Here is an 18601-nt window from a genome sequence, read left to right on the forward strand (position 1 = left end):
ACACCTTATATTTAATCAATAATTGATAGTTTTAATCATAAATAGATCATATAACACGATTTATTCCGAAATTAATATGCATCTAATGTATAGGAGAATTTAACTAAAAATATTATGAAGTTGACTAAATCTTGTTATATAATCTATTTATGATTAAAACTATTAAATATTAATTAAAACTAAGGCGGCGGCGTACCTTATTGATTAAATATTAGACACTATCAAATATTGATTAAAACTATTAATTTATTATTTAATAGTAATTTTAATAATTAAAAAAATTTATAGATATTTAAAAATAGAATTATAAAATTTAATTTTATAAAATTAAACCTAATATTGAAATAAAGAAAGAAAGTGAAGGATGCCAAAAGGAAAGAAGAATGATAATTTTGAAATAATATCAGATTTAGTACATAACTGAAATAATATCAGATTTAAAATGTAAAAAGATCAAATTGTCCAAACCCCCCAAAAGGGTATTTTCGTCACGAAACAGTGAAAAGGGACTATTTTCGAGATAAACGCTTAGTTCAGGGTTGTCTGAGGATATTTTTAAAGTCCAGGCTTCGTTGACGAGATAAACACATAGTTTAGGAACTATTTTTGTAGTTCACTCTAGCTAATAAAGGGGATTCTGAACAGAAGTGATAGTCCTAGTATGTTTCAAAAAACAAATGACGTGTATAATTAAAAGTGACAATTACAAAAGTGAGATATGTTCTTAAATCATAACAAAAGAAAAATAAACAGTGACATCTATTAAGAAGAAATATCACTTTTAGTCGTAATAACATTTAAAGTACTAATTAAATTTAAATTTTTAAAAAGTGACAATTACAAAAGTGATACTATATGTTCTTAAAAACATAAACAGTGACGTTTACTAAGAATAAATATCACTTTTAGTCATAATAACAACTATAGTAATTAAATTCAAACACTTGGCATCCCCAATATTGCACACTCTTTGGTGGATGAATGGAGTATCAGTCTCAGCATCCACATCAGTTTTCCCTTCCGCCGAATATATGATCCTGGGCCTAGTGGTGTTCGGTTTTAAACTTTTAATGGTTCCAAACCCGAACGGGGTAATCTCTCACGGGCCTGTTACGTTTTAAGAAAGCGAAAAGAACAAGTTCATGACTCTCCACAGCACGCAACTGTCAAGATTTTCAAACACTGCCACACTCACTATAAAACGATGCTATAATCACACAAATTCCACACAAAACTAACTAAAATCACTCAAGAGAAACACAAACACAGAAACAACACGTGGACGCCTGAAGAAGATGAGAAGCTTGTTTACTGCATTCAGAAATATGGCCATGGCAGCTGGAAAGAGCTCCCAAAGCTTGCTGGGCTCAACAAGTAATGAACTACTCAAATCTCAATATCTAAACTTGTAGACTTGATTTCGTGCAGTGTCAAAGGCAGGTTTCTATGCATTTAATGATTATTAGTACTTGTTTTATGTTTTCCAGGTGGTCAGTAGAGCTAGTTACCTGCCAGGGAGAGCTGATAACGAGATCAAGAACTTCTGGAATACCCGTCTCTAGAAAAGCTGCTTCGGAATGGAATAGACCATGACACCCATATGCAGAGAGCTCATCTTGATACCTGTGTTACCTCAGATTCTCAGCTGTTATAGATCAAGAAATCTACCCAGGAAGGTGTTGTGAGATCTCAAGAGGAAGTTGCTCGTCTCAAGAAGCTTCTACTGGTGGTCAAAATTTTACAGCTGGCTTCAGTTTCGCCTTTTCTCCAGATGGAAACTTATCCTAGCCTGGGGCAGCTCGAGTCACAAGCAGACTGCAATGTGATTCCTTTAAGATAGGCTTAAAGTCAGAGAGATTCGCTGCAAAACCTGAATTTGAGACTCTGACATGCCAACCGAGCTTCAAAGACACACTTCGACCTGTCTTCCAGAACACAATGGAAACCAACAATGTGACGGATGTAAATAGCAACAAATTTGTGGAATCATCTAACATGTAAATGGATTATGAAGTACCTGATCTCATCTCAGCATCTTCAGTGCATTTAAACACAGATCAAGAACCAAACAATTTCATCTCCAGCAGAATTTTCCATCCCTCCAGCGACTACTGATGCCTTAGAGGATATCCTCATGGATGACAAAGCAAGCAACTACTACTAGAAACAAGTTCATGAGAAAGTAAAATCATGCTTCAAAATGAGCTCCTTTATAATCAAGTATTATTAACAGTGTTTTTTTATTGCAGCCAACCCAGACTGTCACCATGATCAATCTCATTTCTGGACAGAGGCTGCTAACAGATGGTGCCCCAAACACCGAACATTTAAAATGAGAAAATTACCCGATTTCATGCCCTACTATTTCTTTGCTGCGGCATAGACTCTCCAGCAGGTATGATCATATCCACCAGCAGTGTGATTTCTATGTTCTCCACAATTTTTTCCCTAAAATTTCCATGTATATTTTCTGTTTACTCTCGCTGTAGAGTAGGTAAAATATGATACAGGAAACCAGTTCACAACTGATCTGCAAGTTCTTAGCAAATTAGTTCAAACAACTATTAGAGGTGGTAGAATCTCTCCAAATCAACCCGAATCAACACCATAACCTTAGAAGTCGCAGTATCATGACTAACAAGAAGCAAAATGTCATTGTAAATCATAACAGCAGTCTAAAAATTCTAGTTTAGGAACTGCAATTGCTTGGTTGACAATTCACAACTCCCGCTCCCTCTTACACTACAACTACAGCTGGAATGATCTTTAACAGACTGGACACTGTCATTGGAATGTGACTAATAAAAGCATTAATCTGAGATTATGATAAACTCTATAAAGAAATCCAGCGTTTATGCTAGATAGAACATTGAAAACAATAAGCTGTCACCATTCCAAACTATCTATTAGCCACAACTACAACCGAAAACCATTGAGAAACAACGAACATAATGAAACAAAATGGAAGCATCAGAGTAAGCATTCAATAAGAAAATCTGTAAACATACACATGTGTTTATATAACAAAAACGGTGCAAGGATCTTGGAAATTCATATCATTAGCTGCCAACAATTCTGGCAATCAGCCTTGAGCAAACATGAAATGAGTTGCTTTTATTTCAGTCTTGAAATCCAAAACAGTCAAATAAAAGAGATAAAAAAACACATGATTAGCTTCCTGCAGCAGATTGTCCACGCAAGTGTTGCTTGTGTTCAATCACACCACTCACCTCTTATCCTATTCCTGCATTGTTTCATCAACCACGACGAACCAAATGGTGGTTGTTTACCACCACAACAGGCCATAATATCGGGCTCGGAGTCACAAAATCACTCAGTTATAATCAGCTAACAGTCCTTAGAAATCACGTCCGGCTTCTTCTGCACAACGTCGAGGAAAAAATCAGTCAAAATCGTCTCGTAGCACGGCATCTTGGCATAGCCCGGGAAGTAATTTATGTCGATCACGAGATGCCGCCCTTCAACGCTACTGTCCCTTATCATATCAAAATTGAAAAGGTTCAATTTCAAAGCCTCCCTCAGCTGACTAGCTACTTCCGTCACAAAACCAGACGGCGGCAGCTCCGCCGCCTCGATTAGCTTCTCCACGCCGTCGCCGCTCCGATCCTCCGCAGTCACATTCGAAATCTGAGAAAACGACACCGAATTCTCCGAAACCCCCAATTTCTCCTCCGAGACATCCGGCAACGACCTCCTCTTCACGCACTGCACGTGCCTCCCCGCCACGTAGACCTTGAAAATGACCCCTCCGTGATTCACGAACTCCTGCAGCACAAACGGCTGGCGCAATTTCAGCCCTCGCAAGCCCTCCTCGTTGAAGACCAGCGACATCTGATGAGATCCCGCGCTCCCGTTCGCCACCAGCGGCTTCGCAATCACCGGGAAGCTTAAGCCGCAGTCGATCGGCGATTGGGGATTTTCGACGGACACCTGCTTCGGCACCCCGACGGAGAACCCGTTGGCGATTTCCAGCTGGTCCACCGCCTGTAGCATGGTTACTCGATTGTGGAGGCGCTCGATCGCCTCCGGGCGGTCAATTACGACGACGTTTGGATTCTGATGAATGAGCTGCTCGAGCTGGTTTCGCCACTCCGGGTCGGGTGATTTGTGGATGATGCAATCGAAGGGGAATTGATCGGTCAAGGGCTTGGTGATCTGGACGGGGAATAGATCGATCCCTCTCTCTTTGGCGAGATTGAGGAGCGATGGTTGGATGAAACTCTTCACTTTCTTGGGCGCAAGAGCGTAGCCTATGCGGTACCTCGTCGTACATTCCTCCGACATCGTATCTCTCTGGCTGCAGCTGCAGAAAGAGAATCAGAATTAGGGCAAACGATTTTGGGGTTTTCCACTTTTGTCTTTTTACCGGTAATTTCAAATTTAATAGTACTCCTCCACTATAGTGCAGTAGTACTGTAGTACTCTCTTTGGAGTTCCATTTCCTGCAAAGTTTTAGAAAGGTTAAAAGAAAATTGTGAAGGAAAAAAATTACTGGATCCCCCTTGTAAATTACTCCTTCCATTTATGGTAATGAGGAGTATTTCTTTTCTACACGGATATTAAGAAAAATTATTTAGAGCATTCACTATAATCGACGAGCGACCGGCTAGCCAATACTCGGTGCTAGCCGGTCTGCTCGCCGAACCATTGCAACCGGCGAGCGCGGAATCGGCGAGCGCTGGCTGATGCGCTCGCCGCCATTGTAGGCTGGCGATCGGCGAACGCAATTTTTTTTATTTTTTTAAATTAAATTTTCGAAACACTATTTATACGCGATTTTCACGATATTTTCATTCGCACCACTTGTTTTAACGAGTTTTCTCTCTTTTAATTTCTGTACAAGAGCAATAACGCGAAATGGATCACAACAACGAGTTTACTCCAGCGACGAGCGGGACTCAAACTCCCACGGTACCCGCGGGAGCGGGATGGGGGCAGATGGGCGGCGGGTACTACAACATGTACCCTTGGCAGCAGATGATGCTGCAGGGCGGCGGGCAGGGGGTACCGGGCATGCAACCTGGTATGCAGATGATGCCGGGTTGGGGAGCCAGGATGCAGATGATGCCACAAATGATGTCGGGGTGGCAGGCGGGGGTGCAGCCCGTGACGCCGGGGTGGACAATGTTTATCGCCCCACTCTTGATTTTTTGACTGTGTCTTCCCACACATTGACCCCAGTGGAGACTCAATTCACTGGAGATGACACTTTCTCCATAGAGATTTGTTACCGGGCGTTCGATTCGGAGACACTCCCATTCAGACATAGGGAGTAGGTCAGGGGTGGGGGCAGAGTCGGGGCGCACCAAAGAAGAAGAAGAAGGGCAAAAAGGTGGTAGGCGATTCGTCGCAGCCGGCTGATGACGACAGTGTACGGAGGAAGTGGATGGATGATGAGAACATCGCGTTGTCCAAGACTTGGGTGTTTGTTTGTGATGATCCCCTCGTTTCGAACAATCAGAGAATCGTCAACATGTGGGCTAAAATTGCAGCAGCCTACAAGAGGAATTGCCCGCATAGGAAGGCATAAACCGGGAATGAGTGCCGGAAGGGATGGGAGCGAATCAGGGCTGCGGTCTCCCGATTTGCGGGCTTGTACACCAACGCCCTCCGTATGAAGACAAGTGGCTAGACTGATGAGGATTGCAGGAGGATAGCGGAGAAAGCCTTCCCCGTGCCGGGCCTGTATAAGGAATTCACCTATTGGAACTGCTATCTGGTGCTGATGGATTCCGGCGGGTGTCGATGCTGGCTGGCCGAAGAAGCAGCGGCTGAACTATGTCGATGATTACAACGGCGGCAGCGGCGGTTCCCACGACCTCCCCGAGGATGTTCCAGAGGAGTCGTCCCCTCCATCCTTCGCTCGCCGCACTCGCCCGATTGGTCAGAGGAGGGCGCAACGGGCAGCGAGGGGAGTCGCCCAAGTGTCCCAGGAGGTCCAGTCGGCATCCCCCCCTGACAAGTCGACAACCGATCTCGCCTTCTACGCGCGTCAACAAACGCGCAAACAGACGCACAAGATCTTGGCCAAATGGAGGGAGGCAACTAACCCATGGAGAAGAGGTTTCTTCACTCAATGCTCGAGAGTATGCGGGTCGATTTGGATGCCTTCGCGGCACAATTGGGGGGATCAGACGCGGGCTCAGATGTCGGGGGTGTGGCCGGTGGCGGTGGCGGCGATGGCGACAAGGAGTAGAGTGGGGCGGGGGCTCGTGTGTGGAAACCCGAATTTTTTTTTTATTATGTAATTTTTTTATTTTTAGTTATTGTAAATTTTTTTATTTAAATAAAATTAACGAATTTTCCCGTATATGTGTCGTAAATTTAATTCTGTATTTTGTGTTTAATTCCGTAAATGTAGTTGTTTTTTTATAGTGCTGATGATGTGGCTAGCCTATTGCTTGTCCTAATGATGTGACATGAGAAATTTTAGTGCTGGATGATGTGGCAGGAGAAGAAATAGGCTAGCCTATGGCTGGCCTATTTACCATTGTGGATGCTCTTAGGTGGGTTAAATAAAAAGAGAATAAAGTGGAAAATGAAAAAGGTAGAGAGGTGAAGAGAGAAAAAAGTAAGAGATAGTAAAGTAGGCGTGGAAAAATGTATTACTAAAAAGAGAGATGACTTTATTACTATTGAACGTTCCAAAATGGCAAAATGACTCTATTACTATGGAACGGAGGGAGTAATTCTTCTGTATCGTAAAAATAATGAATGTCACACAAAATTTGTTATCTCTTATAAGATGAGTTTCATTTTTCCATAGCAATGCTCAAATCATTTTTTTTCTGTTTATCTCTTTCGCATTTTATCAATTTTGAATTAATACTTTGTCGTGTTGAAACTTTCTAATTTTATTGAATGAAGTGGGAATTGATTTTAAATAAAATGTGAATGAAATGAGTTAGTGAAATGTACCATATTACCATTATCATTTATAATATATAAAAAAACGTAACTTCTATTCACAAATAGATAATAGAGTATGAACTTAAAAAAAAAGGAAAAAAGTTACTCCTATTAACTTATGAGGATAAATCAATTAATATTTTAGTACTATTAATCAATGTGCTATAAATTATGGAATATAAACTTTTGAAATAATACCATTTTAATCTACAATAGGTAAAGTATGAAAAGCAAGAGATAGGAAGATAAAAAATAGGGATATTGATTTCTAAAATCATGAATTTTGCTCAAAATTAGGTATTTTTCACTAACTTTAAAATTGGTCTAGAATATCATAAACTTTGCACTTTGTTTAGTATTTCTCACGACATGTCTATCTCACCATATTTGATTAACTTATAAGGTTTTTTTTTTTTTTTAATCATATTTTCCACAATTAAATCAATGTCATTTTCTATGTGACTTTTATCCTACTTGTTATGAAGTTAAAAAGTGGTTTAAAATATCATAAAACATATTACAGTTGATCAAGTAAAATAAGAATTTGATGAAAATATCTTCTCCGACCAACTAGAAATATTCTTTTAAATGAAAAATATTTAACAAAAAAAATTGATACAAACCTTTCAATCAACTAGAAATATTCTTTTAAATGAAAAATATTTAACAAAAAAAATTGCCACAAACCTTTCAATTAATTTTTCAATATATATGGAGTAGTATAAAAAGCGGCATCCTTTCGCCGCGAGTTTGTTCTAAAACTAAAACCCTAAACCCTTCATCTCCGTTGAGCTCTCATGGCGTCGGCGGTGGCGCTCAAGAAGAACTACCGATGCTTCCAATCTCTGCAGCAGTTCTACACCGGTGGTCCCTACGCCGTCGCCTCCGACGCCTCTTTCATCGTTTGCGCCTGCGACGACACCATCAAGGTCGTCGATTCTTCTAACTCCGCTATCAGATCAACAATCGAAGGCGACTCCGAGCCCGTGACCGCCCTCGTCCTCAGCCCCGACGACAAGTTCGTCTTCTCGTCCAGCCACAGCCGCCAAATTCGAGTCTGGGAGGTCTCCACGCTCAAATGCATTCGCTCGTGGAAGGTTCGGTGCTATTCTATATGTTTTCTGTTGGTTGCGATTGTTTTAGTTGGTGTTTGGTGTTGAGGAGTTGGAGCTTGTTTGGAATAGGATGTTGTTAACGTTCTAATTAAGTTAGCTCAATTGTAGGGTGTAGGGTTGGAAATGAATCGGATCAATCTGATTGTGATACTATTCAGCAATGTAGACATGTGACTTTGTTTGATTTTCAATTGATTATGTTTTCTGTTGGTTGCGATTGTTTTAGTTGGTGTTGACAAGTTGAAGCTTGTTTGTAATAGGATGTTGTTTATACTCTAATTAAGTTAGCTCAATTGTAGGGTTGAAAATGAATTGAATCAATCTGATTGTGATACTATTCAGCAATGTAGACATGTGACTTTGTTTGAGTTTCAATTGGGTTTTTGACGAGCTTAGACATGTACGCGAGCTTGTTTGGAAATTACTCTTTCATATGTTTATCAAAACGTAGATGGAATTTGCATTAAACTGACAATCATGAGGTCATATACTGTCGTTTGGTCTAGTTTACACTTTACATGCCTCAGCACATTACAATTTGCTTGTTATTTATTTAAAATTATTTTATGTATTGGCTTGTTGGGGATAGGGGCATGAAGGGCCAGTAATGGGAATGGCTTGCCATTCCTCAGGAGGATTGTTGGCAACAGCTGGTGCTGATAAGAAAGTGCAAGTGTGGGACGTTGATGGAGGCTTCTGCACACATTATTTCAAGGGGCATAAAGGGGTGGTAACCAGCCTCATGTTCCACCCAGACCCAAACCGGTTACTTGTGAGTTCTCTTAGCTGAAACAGAGAAAATAAGTAAATAATGTCTTATTTTCTTAAAGTCTCCTGGCTATCTTGTTTTGGAAATCTCCCTTGGATGGATTGAATTGAAGTGATTAAAATTTTCACAGATTTTCTCCGGTGGGGACGACAGCACTGTTAGGGTATGGGACCTTGTGAAGAAAAAGTGTATCGCAACACTAGAAAAACATCAATCAACAGTTACTTCGATTGCAATATCTGAAGATGGATGGACGTTGCTGACTGCTGGAAGAGACAAGGTAAATCCCTAATGGCTGGTTTATATTTTCCCACAGTATTACATTATCTTAGCTGAATCCTAACATCCATCTGTATAAGTTCAGGTTGTGAATGTATGGGACCTGCACGATTATAGCTGTAAAACTACTGTACTGGTGTATGAAGCGCTAGAAGCCGTGTGTACATTTGATGCGGCATCCCCTTTTGCCCTATGTTTGTCAGCATTTGCTCAGAAAATCGGGAAGAAGATCAGTTCATCATCTGTTCAGTTTTTAACAGTTGGTGAACGTGGGATCGTGCGGATATGGAACTCTGATGGGTATGTCATATGTAGTTTCAAACAATTTGAAATCTTCATAAATATGATACTCTATAACTGCCTGTTTCTTAGCCATAAGGGTCCTGATCTCTTAAATGTATAAACTCATTCCAGATTTAGTGTCAGGAGTTCAGCTCACCTACTAGTTTGATAGTTATTGTTTCAAAGTTCAGGATAAGCCAAAGCAATTTGGCCAAAGTATTATATCTAGCTCCTTCTAAAGTGCCTTAGCTTTAGCATGCATCATTTTCTCTTGCACAACAAGTCACTACCCAATAATTTTTGGTTCAATTACTGAACTCCAATTTCTCTGCAATAGGGCAGTGTGCCTCTTTGAGCAGAAATCTTCAGATTTAGCAGTCAGCTCAGAGAAAGAAGAAGTTAAAAGAGGTTTTACCTCTGCAATGATGCTTCCGTTAGGCCAAGGGTTGCTCTGTGCTACAGCTGACCAACAGTTTCTTATTTATGATTTGGATAAAAACGTCGATGATGGTTTGAACTTGGCCCTGAGGAAAAGACTAATTGGATACAATGAAGAGATTGCAGATATGAAGTTTCTGGGTGACGAGGAACAATATCTCGCAGTTGCTACAAGTGTCGAACAGGTAACTGAATCTTGTAACTTTTGGAATATTTTTGATTCAATTTGTTGGCCATGGCTTTCACTTCCATAGAATTCATCATTATTTTTTCTTTGTATCACATATAGGTAAGAGTGTATGATCTGGCATCAATGTCATGTTCCTACATATTGACTGGGCATAGCGATGTGATTCCATGCATTGACACCTGTGTGTCAGCTTCTGGAAAAACACTTATCGTTTCGGGAAGTAAAGATAACACTGTAAGTTATATTTCTTTGCAAATTCATATACTCTCTCAGTCTCTCTTGTCAGATTGGATCGCAGACTCATGCTTCATTTTATTACTTGGTTACATAGTCAGTCTCAATTCAATTACCTCTATAGGTTAGATTGTGGGAAGCCGAAAGCCAACGCTGCATTGGTGTTGGCATAGGTCACATGGGTGCTATTGGTGCTGTTGCTTTCTCGAAGAAAAACAGGAACTTTTGCGTCAGTGGTAGTAGGTAAATATCCTACAAATTTTGGGAATTTGAAACTATCACCTTTTGAAAATACTTGCCATTTGCATCTTTGTATAGGGATCTAGTTTTGGAACAAGTATTGCTCTTAGTTGTTCATAATCTTGGAGATGAATAAATTAGTCATGTTGATCTTTTAAAGTGTTATCGCTTTGTGTTGACATCATGCATCTCTGAGAGTTACCTTCCTGTCTTTGCTTGGTTTAGTGATCGCACATTGAAGATTTGGAGCTTTGATGGAGTGTCAGATGATGCTGGAGAAGCTTCCAATTTGAAAGCAAAAGCAGTAGTGGCAGCCCATGACAAAGATATAAACTCGTTGGCAGTTTCACCTGATGATAGCCTTGTTTGCAGTGGTTCCCAGGTTAGTAAATTGACGAAAATTGGAAGTAAAAATGTTGTTGACCCGCTTAACACATATCAAATGAAACCGCTAACTGATTAAATGGTGAATTTTACTGAGAGAGAAACACCAGCAGTGAACATCAATAAATCACTTTCCTTTGTTTCTTCAAATATTCAGGATCGTACAGCAGCCATATGGAGGCTTCCTGATCTGGTCTCAGTTGTTGTACTTAAAGGTCATAAGAGAGGTATTTGGTCTGTGGAGTTCTCTCCAGTGGATCACTGTGTCATAACAGCATCGGGTGACAAGACAATCAAACTATGGGCCATCTCTGATGGCTCCTGTCTAAAAACATTTGAAGGACACACATCAAGTGTCATGAGAGCTTCATTTATTACACGGGGGACCCAATTTGTTTCTTGTGGTAAGCTGACTTGCTGATCGCTAATTTACTTACTGTGTTCCATAGTTTTGTTTTTTAATGTATTTGATTTGTTTTTTAGGAGCTGATGGTTTGGTGAAGTTATGGACAGTCAAAACTCAAGAATGCTTGGCCACTTATGATCAACATGAAGACAAGGTAATCGGTGGTTTATGGGATTTTTCATAAACAGATTATGATCAAAACGACTAATGGTAACGATTTGGACCAAACAAAAATGTTGGCCCTTAGACCTTCACATCGTACGCGACAGTTCCTAGAATTGTTAGATGTGGTTAGATGAAACAACTTTACATTCTAGAAGTCTAGAACAATAAATTTTAGTTGCTTACACATAAATTCTACAGATATGGGCATTGGCAATTGGTAAGAAGACGGAAATGCTTGCTACAGGTGGTGTTGATGCAGTTGTTAATTTGTGGCATGACTCTACAGCTGCGGAAAAGGAGGAGGCCTTCCGTAAAGAAGTGCGTTGTCTGATTATCATCATCTGTATTAACTGGGATGGTTTACTGGGAACAGTTTTCGTTGTTATGATTGAAATTACACTATAAAACATTTCGAATTATTTTTACAGGAAGAAGATGTTTTGAAAGGGCAAGATTTGGAAAATGCTGTATTAGATCGTGACTACACTAGAGCCGTCCGACTTGCATTTGAACTTCGCAAGCCTCACAAACTTTTTGAATTATTTAGTGAAGTCATCAGGTGAAATGATCGTTTTTGTAGTATTCTAATTTGCTATCTTCGATATATGTCTATCTTAGCTCCACCTTCTAACAGGAAGCCAAACGCGGACGTTCAGATTGAGAAGGCTCTTCGTCCTTTTGATAAGGAAGAGGTTCGTCTACTCTTAGAATACGTAAGAGAATGGAATACGAAACCAAAACTCTGCCATATAGCACAGTTTGTTCTGCATCGCCTATTTACCATCCTCCCTCCGACAGATCTAGTCGAGGTACTCAGTCGCAGCATCATCACCTGCTCTTTTTTCGTCTTCATTTTTAAATATCTCGAGTTTACATCTCATTGCTTGTGTTTTCTGTAAAAGATGAAGGGCATTGGAGAACTGCTTGAAGGCCTTATTCCGTATTCACAGAGACACTACACCAGAATCGATAGGTTGCAAAGGAGCACATACCTCTTGGACTATACCCTAACGGGAATGTCTGTCATCGAACCCGAAGCAAACGCCACAGAACCAAGAAAAAACGAGGATTTAGGAGAATCAGCTAGGGAGGAAGGCGAGGACTACCCAGAGCCCAAAGATGCATCAACAAAAAAGCGAAAAACACGAAAGTCTCAAGATAAAAAGCAGAAGAAGTCGAAGGTGGCGTATGTGAGCACAGCGACCATATCCTCTCCAGCCTAATCCGTTTGATCCGACATTGGAGGTAACATATGCCTTTTGTCCCAAGAAAATATGGCTGTTTGTTTGCAATTGTCGTGCACTTAAAGCTGGCACATCGAATCTGGGTTGTGCTCGTGGGCCAAACCGTTTGATGTGGTTACTCAAACAAGACGGCTCGGATCGTCTGACAGGTCAAGATCCGGCCGCTCATATACTGGTCCTGTTTCTCCAAAGTCCAGAAACAAACAGCCTGTTGTAACTTTATCTCATTAATGCAACGGAACTTATGTTCTAGAACAAATTTATGAGTCTACTCTTTCTAAAAAGACGAAATTTTCCATGTGGTTTTGCTTACAATATATAGTTAATATTTCCTGATTTTATCGCAATTTATTTTTTTAAATATTATATATTCCATTTACTCTACAAAAATGCAAAATAAGATGTGAACTTGTTGCCCGTAGGTGCAGTTAGCAACGGAGGGGCAATCCCACTGCTGTCGTGTAGTTGCTTTCATCTCTCAGGCACAAGTGTGAGGCCTTGGAAGATGGGCTTCTGGCAGTCAGTGGGTTAAGGCCTCCCTATTAACGGGCTACTGCGTAACCTGATTGAACCTCCTCATATAATGTCGGGACAGAGTATGGGGGCTGCTAAGGTGACGGAATCGCCTTTGCTGCAAGATGTGAACATGTTGCTCCTACTAATTGTTAATACTTCTATTTTAAATATTATTTTAATATTTTATCAATTTCGTTGTATTAAATTTGTGATGTTTCTAAAGTTGGGAGTATTATGTGGTGTGGTAGTTGAAGTTTGTGGTAACTGTTAATAATGGGCTGACATAGTTCGAGTTGGATGAAGCTGTAGTTGTTAATAGTATGGGCAACGTGTACGCGTGTTACGACAGCTCACTTATGGAGTAATTTGATTTGTGTTCATTTAAATTGAAAGTGCCATTGGCATATCAATTTCTATTAATTTAAATATATTTCATTTTCAATCTTGAGTGATTTGATCAATTTTATCACAAAATTTGGAATTTGTGAATGATATTCTAGTTCATCGGGCATCGTGTGACCAATTTGTTATTGTCCTATTTTGTCCAAATCTATAGTGATATAACAATTTCGTGGTCATGATTTAGGTTCATTGCAAATTTCATTTCATCACTAAACGTAATAAGAATTTTATTTATTTTCTGAGACATATATATTCAAAGTGTTAGATGAATTTAAAATTGTAAGCTTGGAATAATTTATGAATTTAATAGATTAAGATACGAAAGAATTGGTATAACTGCTAAATTCGTGAAAGGTTTAGATATTTTAGTATGGGTAGAATGAAATATTTAGTCAAACCATTAGCAGCAAATCACATGTGAATGTCAAAAAGTTAATAGAATAAAAGCTCTGGTTTTGTGAAAAATTAAAAAATCTCCGAGGTTAAAAAAGGTTATCAACACTACTAGTACATTTTTACAATTAATTATAACATTGAATGAAGTTTTCGTATAGTCTATGTTTAGACTTTAGAAAACCTCCACTTTAGTTGAGTTAGCTTTCAATTACAAAATACTAGTAGTACTCCTACAACTTATGGATAAGACTTAGTATCTCAATTCTTTATTTTTACCGATTTCACATTTAACTATTTACAAAAAAATTTAACTAGATAAGAATTATCTCGACTCTTTATCTCTAGCCATTTCTTTGCGGCTCAACTTTCAACTACTACAAAATACTGTATAATTTATGGATAAGAATTATCCTATCTATATTGATTTTTTACAAGACTCAACTTTGAACTACAGTAAAATTTAAGCATAAAGATAATCTTGATTCTTTATCATACTGGTTTTTTATAAAACTCAACTTTCAACTACTACAAAATACTCCCCCGTTCCATTTTAGGAGTTCCATTTGAATTCGACACGAATTTTAAGAAATGTAAATAAAAGTTAGTGAAAAAACATAGTTAAATGTGAGTCCTACTTTTATACATTAGTTCTAATAATAAAATATGAATGTAAATATGTTAGTGGAATGTTGAGCCTATTACCATTTATGAAATATTCCAACTTGGACTTCTGAAATGAGACATCCAAATATGGTAAATCGAGACCGCTAAATTGGGATGGATGGAGTACAACCTACGAATAAGAATTAGCATTGATTCTTTATTCTACCAAGTCCTCTATGATGTAAATAAATTTTTAAAAACATTTTATGTTTAGACAACCTCCACATACCTAACATTTGATGGATCTAAATACGAGCTAGTAGATTTTCATTTTAATATTTAAAAAGAGAATTGAATTAGTTAAGTCAGCTAATAATTAACGTACAATACCTACTTTGTGAAAAAAAAATAGAACAAATAAAATACCACTGTAAAAAATAAAAAAATCAAAATACCACTTGGCAACTGCTGATAAAATATAAAAACCATAATGAAAAATTAAAATTCAAAGACTATAACATAAAGGGTATTTTCCTTTAACAAAATAGGTAACAAAGAATAATAGATAAGCACTGAATCATATCATGAGCAGCAAAATTAAATACTTACCATTAAAGACCAATTTATCCCCCAAACTAATAATTTAATTCTCCTCAGAAACTGACTATCAATATTATTGCAAAGCAGTCTTAAATATTAAAACAACTGTTGTGACATCGTCTCTAAATTTAATTAGTTTAATAGCTACAAGAAGACTATATACGTTAAATAGGAGAGAATTAGAAAATATAAATAATTTTTTAAAATAAAAATGAGACTTATGGTAGACAGAGGAAATAATTAATAATTTTTAAATGCTTTAAATAGTAATAATAAAATAAAAAAAAATCATGGACAGCTATACTAGTAGTAATTTAAATAAGTGATATTGATGCTTTAATTTAAACAAGTCAGATTGATTCTTTGTGGACAGAAGTGGACTAAAAAACACATAAATAACACATTATTTAATCTCAAATAATGATAATAGAAAAATAATAAAAAGAAAATGTGTTGCTTGCCTAAGTCTAATTAACCACCACCTTCCCAACCATCTGCTAACAGCACACTCTTTCAATCCCCCAAATTTCCTTTCATTTCCTCTGTTTCTCTCTCTCTCTCTCTCTCTCTCTATAAATACCCACACTCCTTCCCCAATCACACAACTCCTTCTCTCTCTCTCTCTCTCTACAATGGCGCCAGCTTCATTCTGGAACTCATCCAAAACCGTCTGCGTCATGGACGCCTCCGGCCGCCTCGGCTCCGGCCTCGTCCACCGCCTCCTCCGCCGCGGCTACACCGTTCACGCCGCCGTCTACAGCCACGGTACGATTTTTTTTAGCTCAAACCGATGAATTTTAATTAGGTTGCCGATATTTTTCAAATGGTGACGCGAAATCGTTGGATTTTCAGAGGAGATGCAGCGCTACAAGAGGCAATCGGTGGAGAAGGAGGATCTGAGAGTGTTTCATTCGGATCCACTGGATTATCACAGCATTTTGGATGCGCTCAAAGGCTGCTGCGCCTTGTTCTACTCATTCGAGCTCCCCTCCGATCACCCTACCTACGATGTAAGTCTCTGTTTAATTCTCCCCCTTTTCACCCGAAAAACTGTAGAGAGAGAAATTAGGTTGACTGATTTTAGCTTTTAAAGTAAGTATTAAATTCATTTGATGGAGAGATCCAGCTATAGATCATGAAACATTGAAACCAAGTTTTAATGGCTGCTTCTAGAATTATGTTATTGTGCTTATTTGTCTCTAGCTTTGTAGATCAAACCAACACAAGCACGTGTGAATGAAACTCCATATGAATTATTAGGAAAAAGTGATTTTTGTCAAATTTTTATAATTTGACAGATTATATTTGATATCTGAAAATTTCTAGTGGAGATGCAACTTTTTTTTATTTCTAAATTTCGTACTTGAAATGTGGAAAAGAAAATTTACTATGATACTCATGTGCTTTTGCATTGATTTATGAAATATCAAATATATAATCTGACGACACATCATCAACATATTACAAATATACACTTTTCAATGAAAAAAATGGGAAAATTGTTGAAATTGATTTTTACCGCCGATTTTAAAAGGGACCATTTTAATTTGGCGTATTCTATTTATTTATTTTGACGCATTTCAACAAGTCATTGATTAAGTTTCTCTTTTTTATTTTTTTATCTATAGCTTCCGTCTTTTTCTTCTAGATATATTTGCACAGATATATCGACTAAAATATCAAGAGAAATTTGATTTTTATTGACTTTTAATCATCAAATTCATTTTCTTTTTTCTTTTATCATAGAAGTTCATCTTATCACTTCAAACTTTTTATGGTTGAAATCACAGTTTCGAATGATTCCACACGGAATCTAGAGCGTGACATAAATCGCAATCAAATACGTAAACTAGGTGACATAGATCATGTGTCAAAGATGCAAGAAACCGCACTCTTTCGTGTTATGTGTAAAATTGTATTTGTGCAGGAATTTATAGGTGAATTGGAAGTAAGAGCGGCCCACAACGTGTTGGAGGCATGTGCCCAGACGGACACCATCGACAAGGTTATCTTCACGTCGTCCGCGACCGCCGTCGTGTGGAAGGAACACGATGAAGGCCATGCGTCCGATGTCGACGAAAGAAACTGGAGCGACGTCAACTTCTGCAAGAAGTTTAAGGTACGAGATTTAAGAAAGTGTTAGCAGAGATAAAATAAAAATTAGAGAAATAATAAAATTGAAAAATACATACAATAAACTAAAGAGAAAATAAAGTAAGAGAGATTATATAACATAACTCAAGTTGTGTGAGATAATCAGCAATGTAATAACGTGGAACAACTCAAAGTGGAATAAGACATCTCGTATTCTCGTATGCAGTTATGGCATGGGCTGTCGAAGACTGTGGCCGAGAAGACGGCGTGGGCATTGGCGATGGATCGGGAGGTGAACATGGTGTCGATAAATGCTGGGCTATTGATGTACCCCGATTTGAGCATCAAGGACCCCTACTTGCTCGGGGCCGCCGAGATGTTCAAGGACGGCGTCCTCGTCACCGTCGACCTCGAGTTCCTCATCGATGCACACATCTGCGTCTTCGAGGACGTCACCTCGTACGGCCGGTACCTGTGCTTCAACGGCATCGTCAACTGCAACGACGACGTGGTGAAGCTGGCGAAGATGCTCTTGCCATCGTCGTCGTCACAAGACATGTTCAACGACGAAAGCGTGCACCAACAGAGGATAAGCAACGGCAAATTGCGCAAGTTGATGGTGGATTTCAAGAGTGGATTACAAGTCACAAGCAAAGATGAATGAATCGATTGATTGCATTGTTTTGTTAGAGGGAATAGAGGAAAAGTATGGACAGTTTGCAAGAAAGAAGATGATGCACTGGCATTGTACATTGCATATGTTCAGTAAAAATGAACAAAATCAAAGTCTTAGATATCCTAGAATATTTTCTAGCTCAAACTAAAATAGTGTTCCCTATGTATGAATGTGATGATTCTTTGAACCTAGCAAAAGAAAAGTGTAAAGTGGTTAATATCATTAGATTATTCCCTACATTGAACTTGACCACTTTGGACTTTTGAGACGTAGTTTAGTAGTTTAGTTGATAAGACGCTTCCCTTCTTCTATCCAATAAGTCGAGGTCGAGTAATCTCGTTAGTAAATGGAAAACCTTTATTGAAAAAATTTATATAAAAAAAACTTGGCCACAACTAAATGGTCATATGAGGTGCTACATCTAATGAAATAGACATACTTGGACGAGTGTGGGTGTGTCACGTAGCGTCATTACACTCCTATACTACTATACATCTCGTTTATCTCATAAGAAGTTTAGGTATAATCCATATACAAATGCATAGTAATGTAATGCTTCATACTTTATGTGAGCATCATTCTCATTTAGTCTACGTTGACATTTATTTTTTGTTTTATTCATATAATTTAATGCTAAT

General features: G+C 38.5%; 4 protein-coding genes across 5 annotated transcripts; 3 read left to right on the plus strand and 1 right to left on the minus strand.

The window, feature by feature from the left end:
- The first annotated feature begins 1142 nt into the window (after positions 1 to 1142).
- Positions 1143 to 2336, plus strand: MYB9 (myb domain protein 9). Its single transcript, XM_089061250.1, is given in 7 exon segments — positions 1143 to 1165; positions 1270 to 1374; positions 1376 to 1557; positions 1560 to 1793; positions 1796 to 2075; positions 2077 to 2182; positions 2250 to 2336. Coding segments are annotated over 7 exon segments (1017 nt in total).
- Positions 2337 to 2952: 616 nt separating this feature from the next.
- Positions 2953 to 4396, minus strand: LOC148933725 (inositol-tetrakisphosphate 1-kinase 2-like). Its single transcript, XM_089063016.1, has one exon. It carries the CDS (start codon positions 4303 to 4305, stop codon positions 3349 to 3351), a length of 957 nt encoding a protein of 318 aa, XP_088919142.1. The 5' UTR covers positions 4306 to 4396; the 3' UTR covers positions 2953 to 3348.
- Positions 4397 to 7664: 3268 nt separating this feature from the next.
- TOZ (Transducin family protein / WD-40 repeat family protein) lies at positions 7665 to 13640 on the plus strand. Of its 2 annotated transcripts, XM_048124512.2 has the most exons (15): positions 7665 to 8027; positions 8635 to 8817; positions 8945 to 9094; positions 9179 to 9393; positions 9713 to 9998; positions 10103 to 10237; positions 10362 to 10480; positions 10703 to 10859; positions 11019 to 11265; positions 11345 to 11421; positions 11631 to 11750; positions 11861 to 11991; positions 12067 to 12241; positions 12335 to 12677; positions 13099 to 13640. In XM_048124512.2, exons 1-14 carry the CDS (start codon positions 7728 to 7730, stop codon positions 12653 to 12655), a joined length of 2616 nt encoding a protein of 871 aa, XP_047980469.1. In that variant the 5' UTR covers positions 7665 to 7727; the 3' UTR covers positions 12656 to 12677; positions 13099 to 13640. The 2 variants fall into 2 exon arrangements, with proteins under 2 accessions (XP_047980469.1, XP_047980468.1); XM_048124511.2 differs by lacking the exon at positions 13099 to 13640 and having other exon boundaries at positions 12335 to 13023.
- Positions 13641 to 15719: 2079 nt separating this feature from the next.
- LOC125219883 (cinnamoyl-CoA reductase-like SNL6) lies at positions 15720 to 18200 on the plus strand. Its single transcript, XM_048121975.2, has 4 exons — positions 15720 to 15958; positions 16046 to 16203; positions 17121 to 17312; positions 17514 to 18200. The coding sequence occupies exons 1-4, from the start codon at positions 15826 to 15828 to the stop codon at positions 17949 to 17951; spliced, it is 921 nt and encodes a 306-aa protein (XP_047977932.1). The 5' UTR covers positions 15720 to 15825; the 3' UTR covers positions 17952 to 18200.
- The last annotated feature ends 401 nt before the right edge of the window (positions 18201 to 18601 follow it).

Source organism: Salvia hispanica, chromosome 1 (genome assembly GCF_029641045.1).
Source record: "Salvia hispanica isolate PSC_SH4W2 chromosome 1, Shi_PSC_v1, whole genome shotgun sequence".
Classification (NCBI taxonomy): Eukaryota; Viridiplantae; Streptophyta; class Magnoliopsida; order Lamiales; family Lamiaceae; genus Salvia; species Salvia hispanica.

Bases quoted from the DNA above. Each gene is read 5' to 3' on its own strand.
- LOC148933725 (XM_089063016.1), bottom strand. From the start codon at position 4,305: ATGTCGGAGGAATGTACGACGAGGTACCGCATAGGCTACGCTCTTGCG.
- TOZ (XM_048124512.2), top strand. From the start codon at position 7,728: ATGGCGTCGGCGGTGGCGCTCAAGAAGAACTACCGATGCTTCCAATCT. The intron at 10,481-10,702 runs GTAAATATCCTA...TGCTTGGTTTAG, and splicing joins TTTTGCGTCAGTGGTAGTAG to TGATCGCACATTGAAGATTT. The intron at 11,422-11,630 runs GTAATCGGTGGT...TAAATTCTACAG, and splicing joins ATGATCAACATGAAGACAAG to ATATGGGCATTGGCAATTGG.
- LOC125219883 (XM_048121975.2), top strand. From the start codon at position 15,826: ATGGCGCCAGCTTCATTCTGGAACTCATCCAAAACCGTCTGCGTCATG. The intron at 16,204-17,120 runs GTAAGTCTCTGT...GTATTTGTGCAG, and splicing joins CCGATCACCCTACCTACGAT to GAATTTATAGGTGAATTGGA. The intron at 17,313-17,513 runs GTACGAGATTTA...TCTCGTATGCAG, and splicing joins ACTTCTGCAAGAAGTTTAAG to TTATGGCATGGGCTGTCGAA.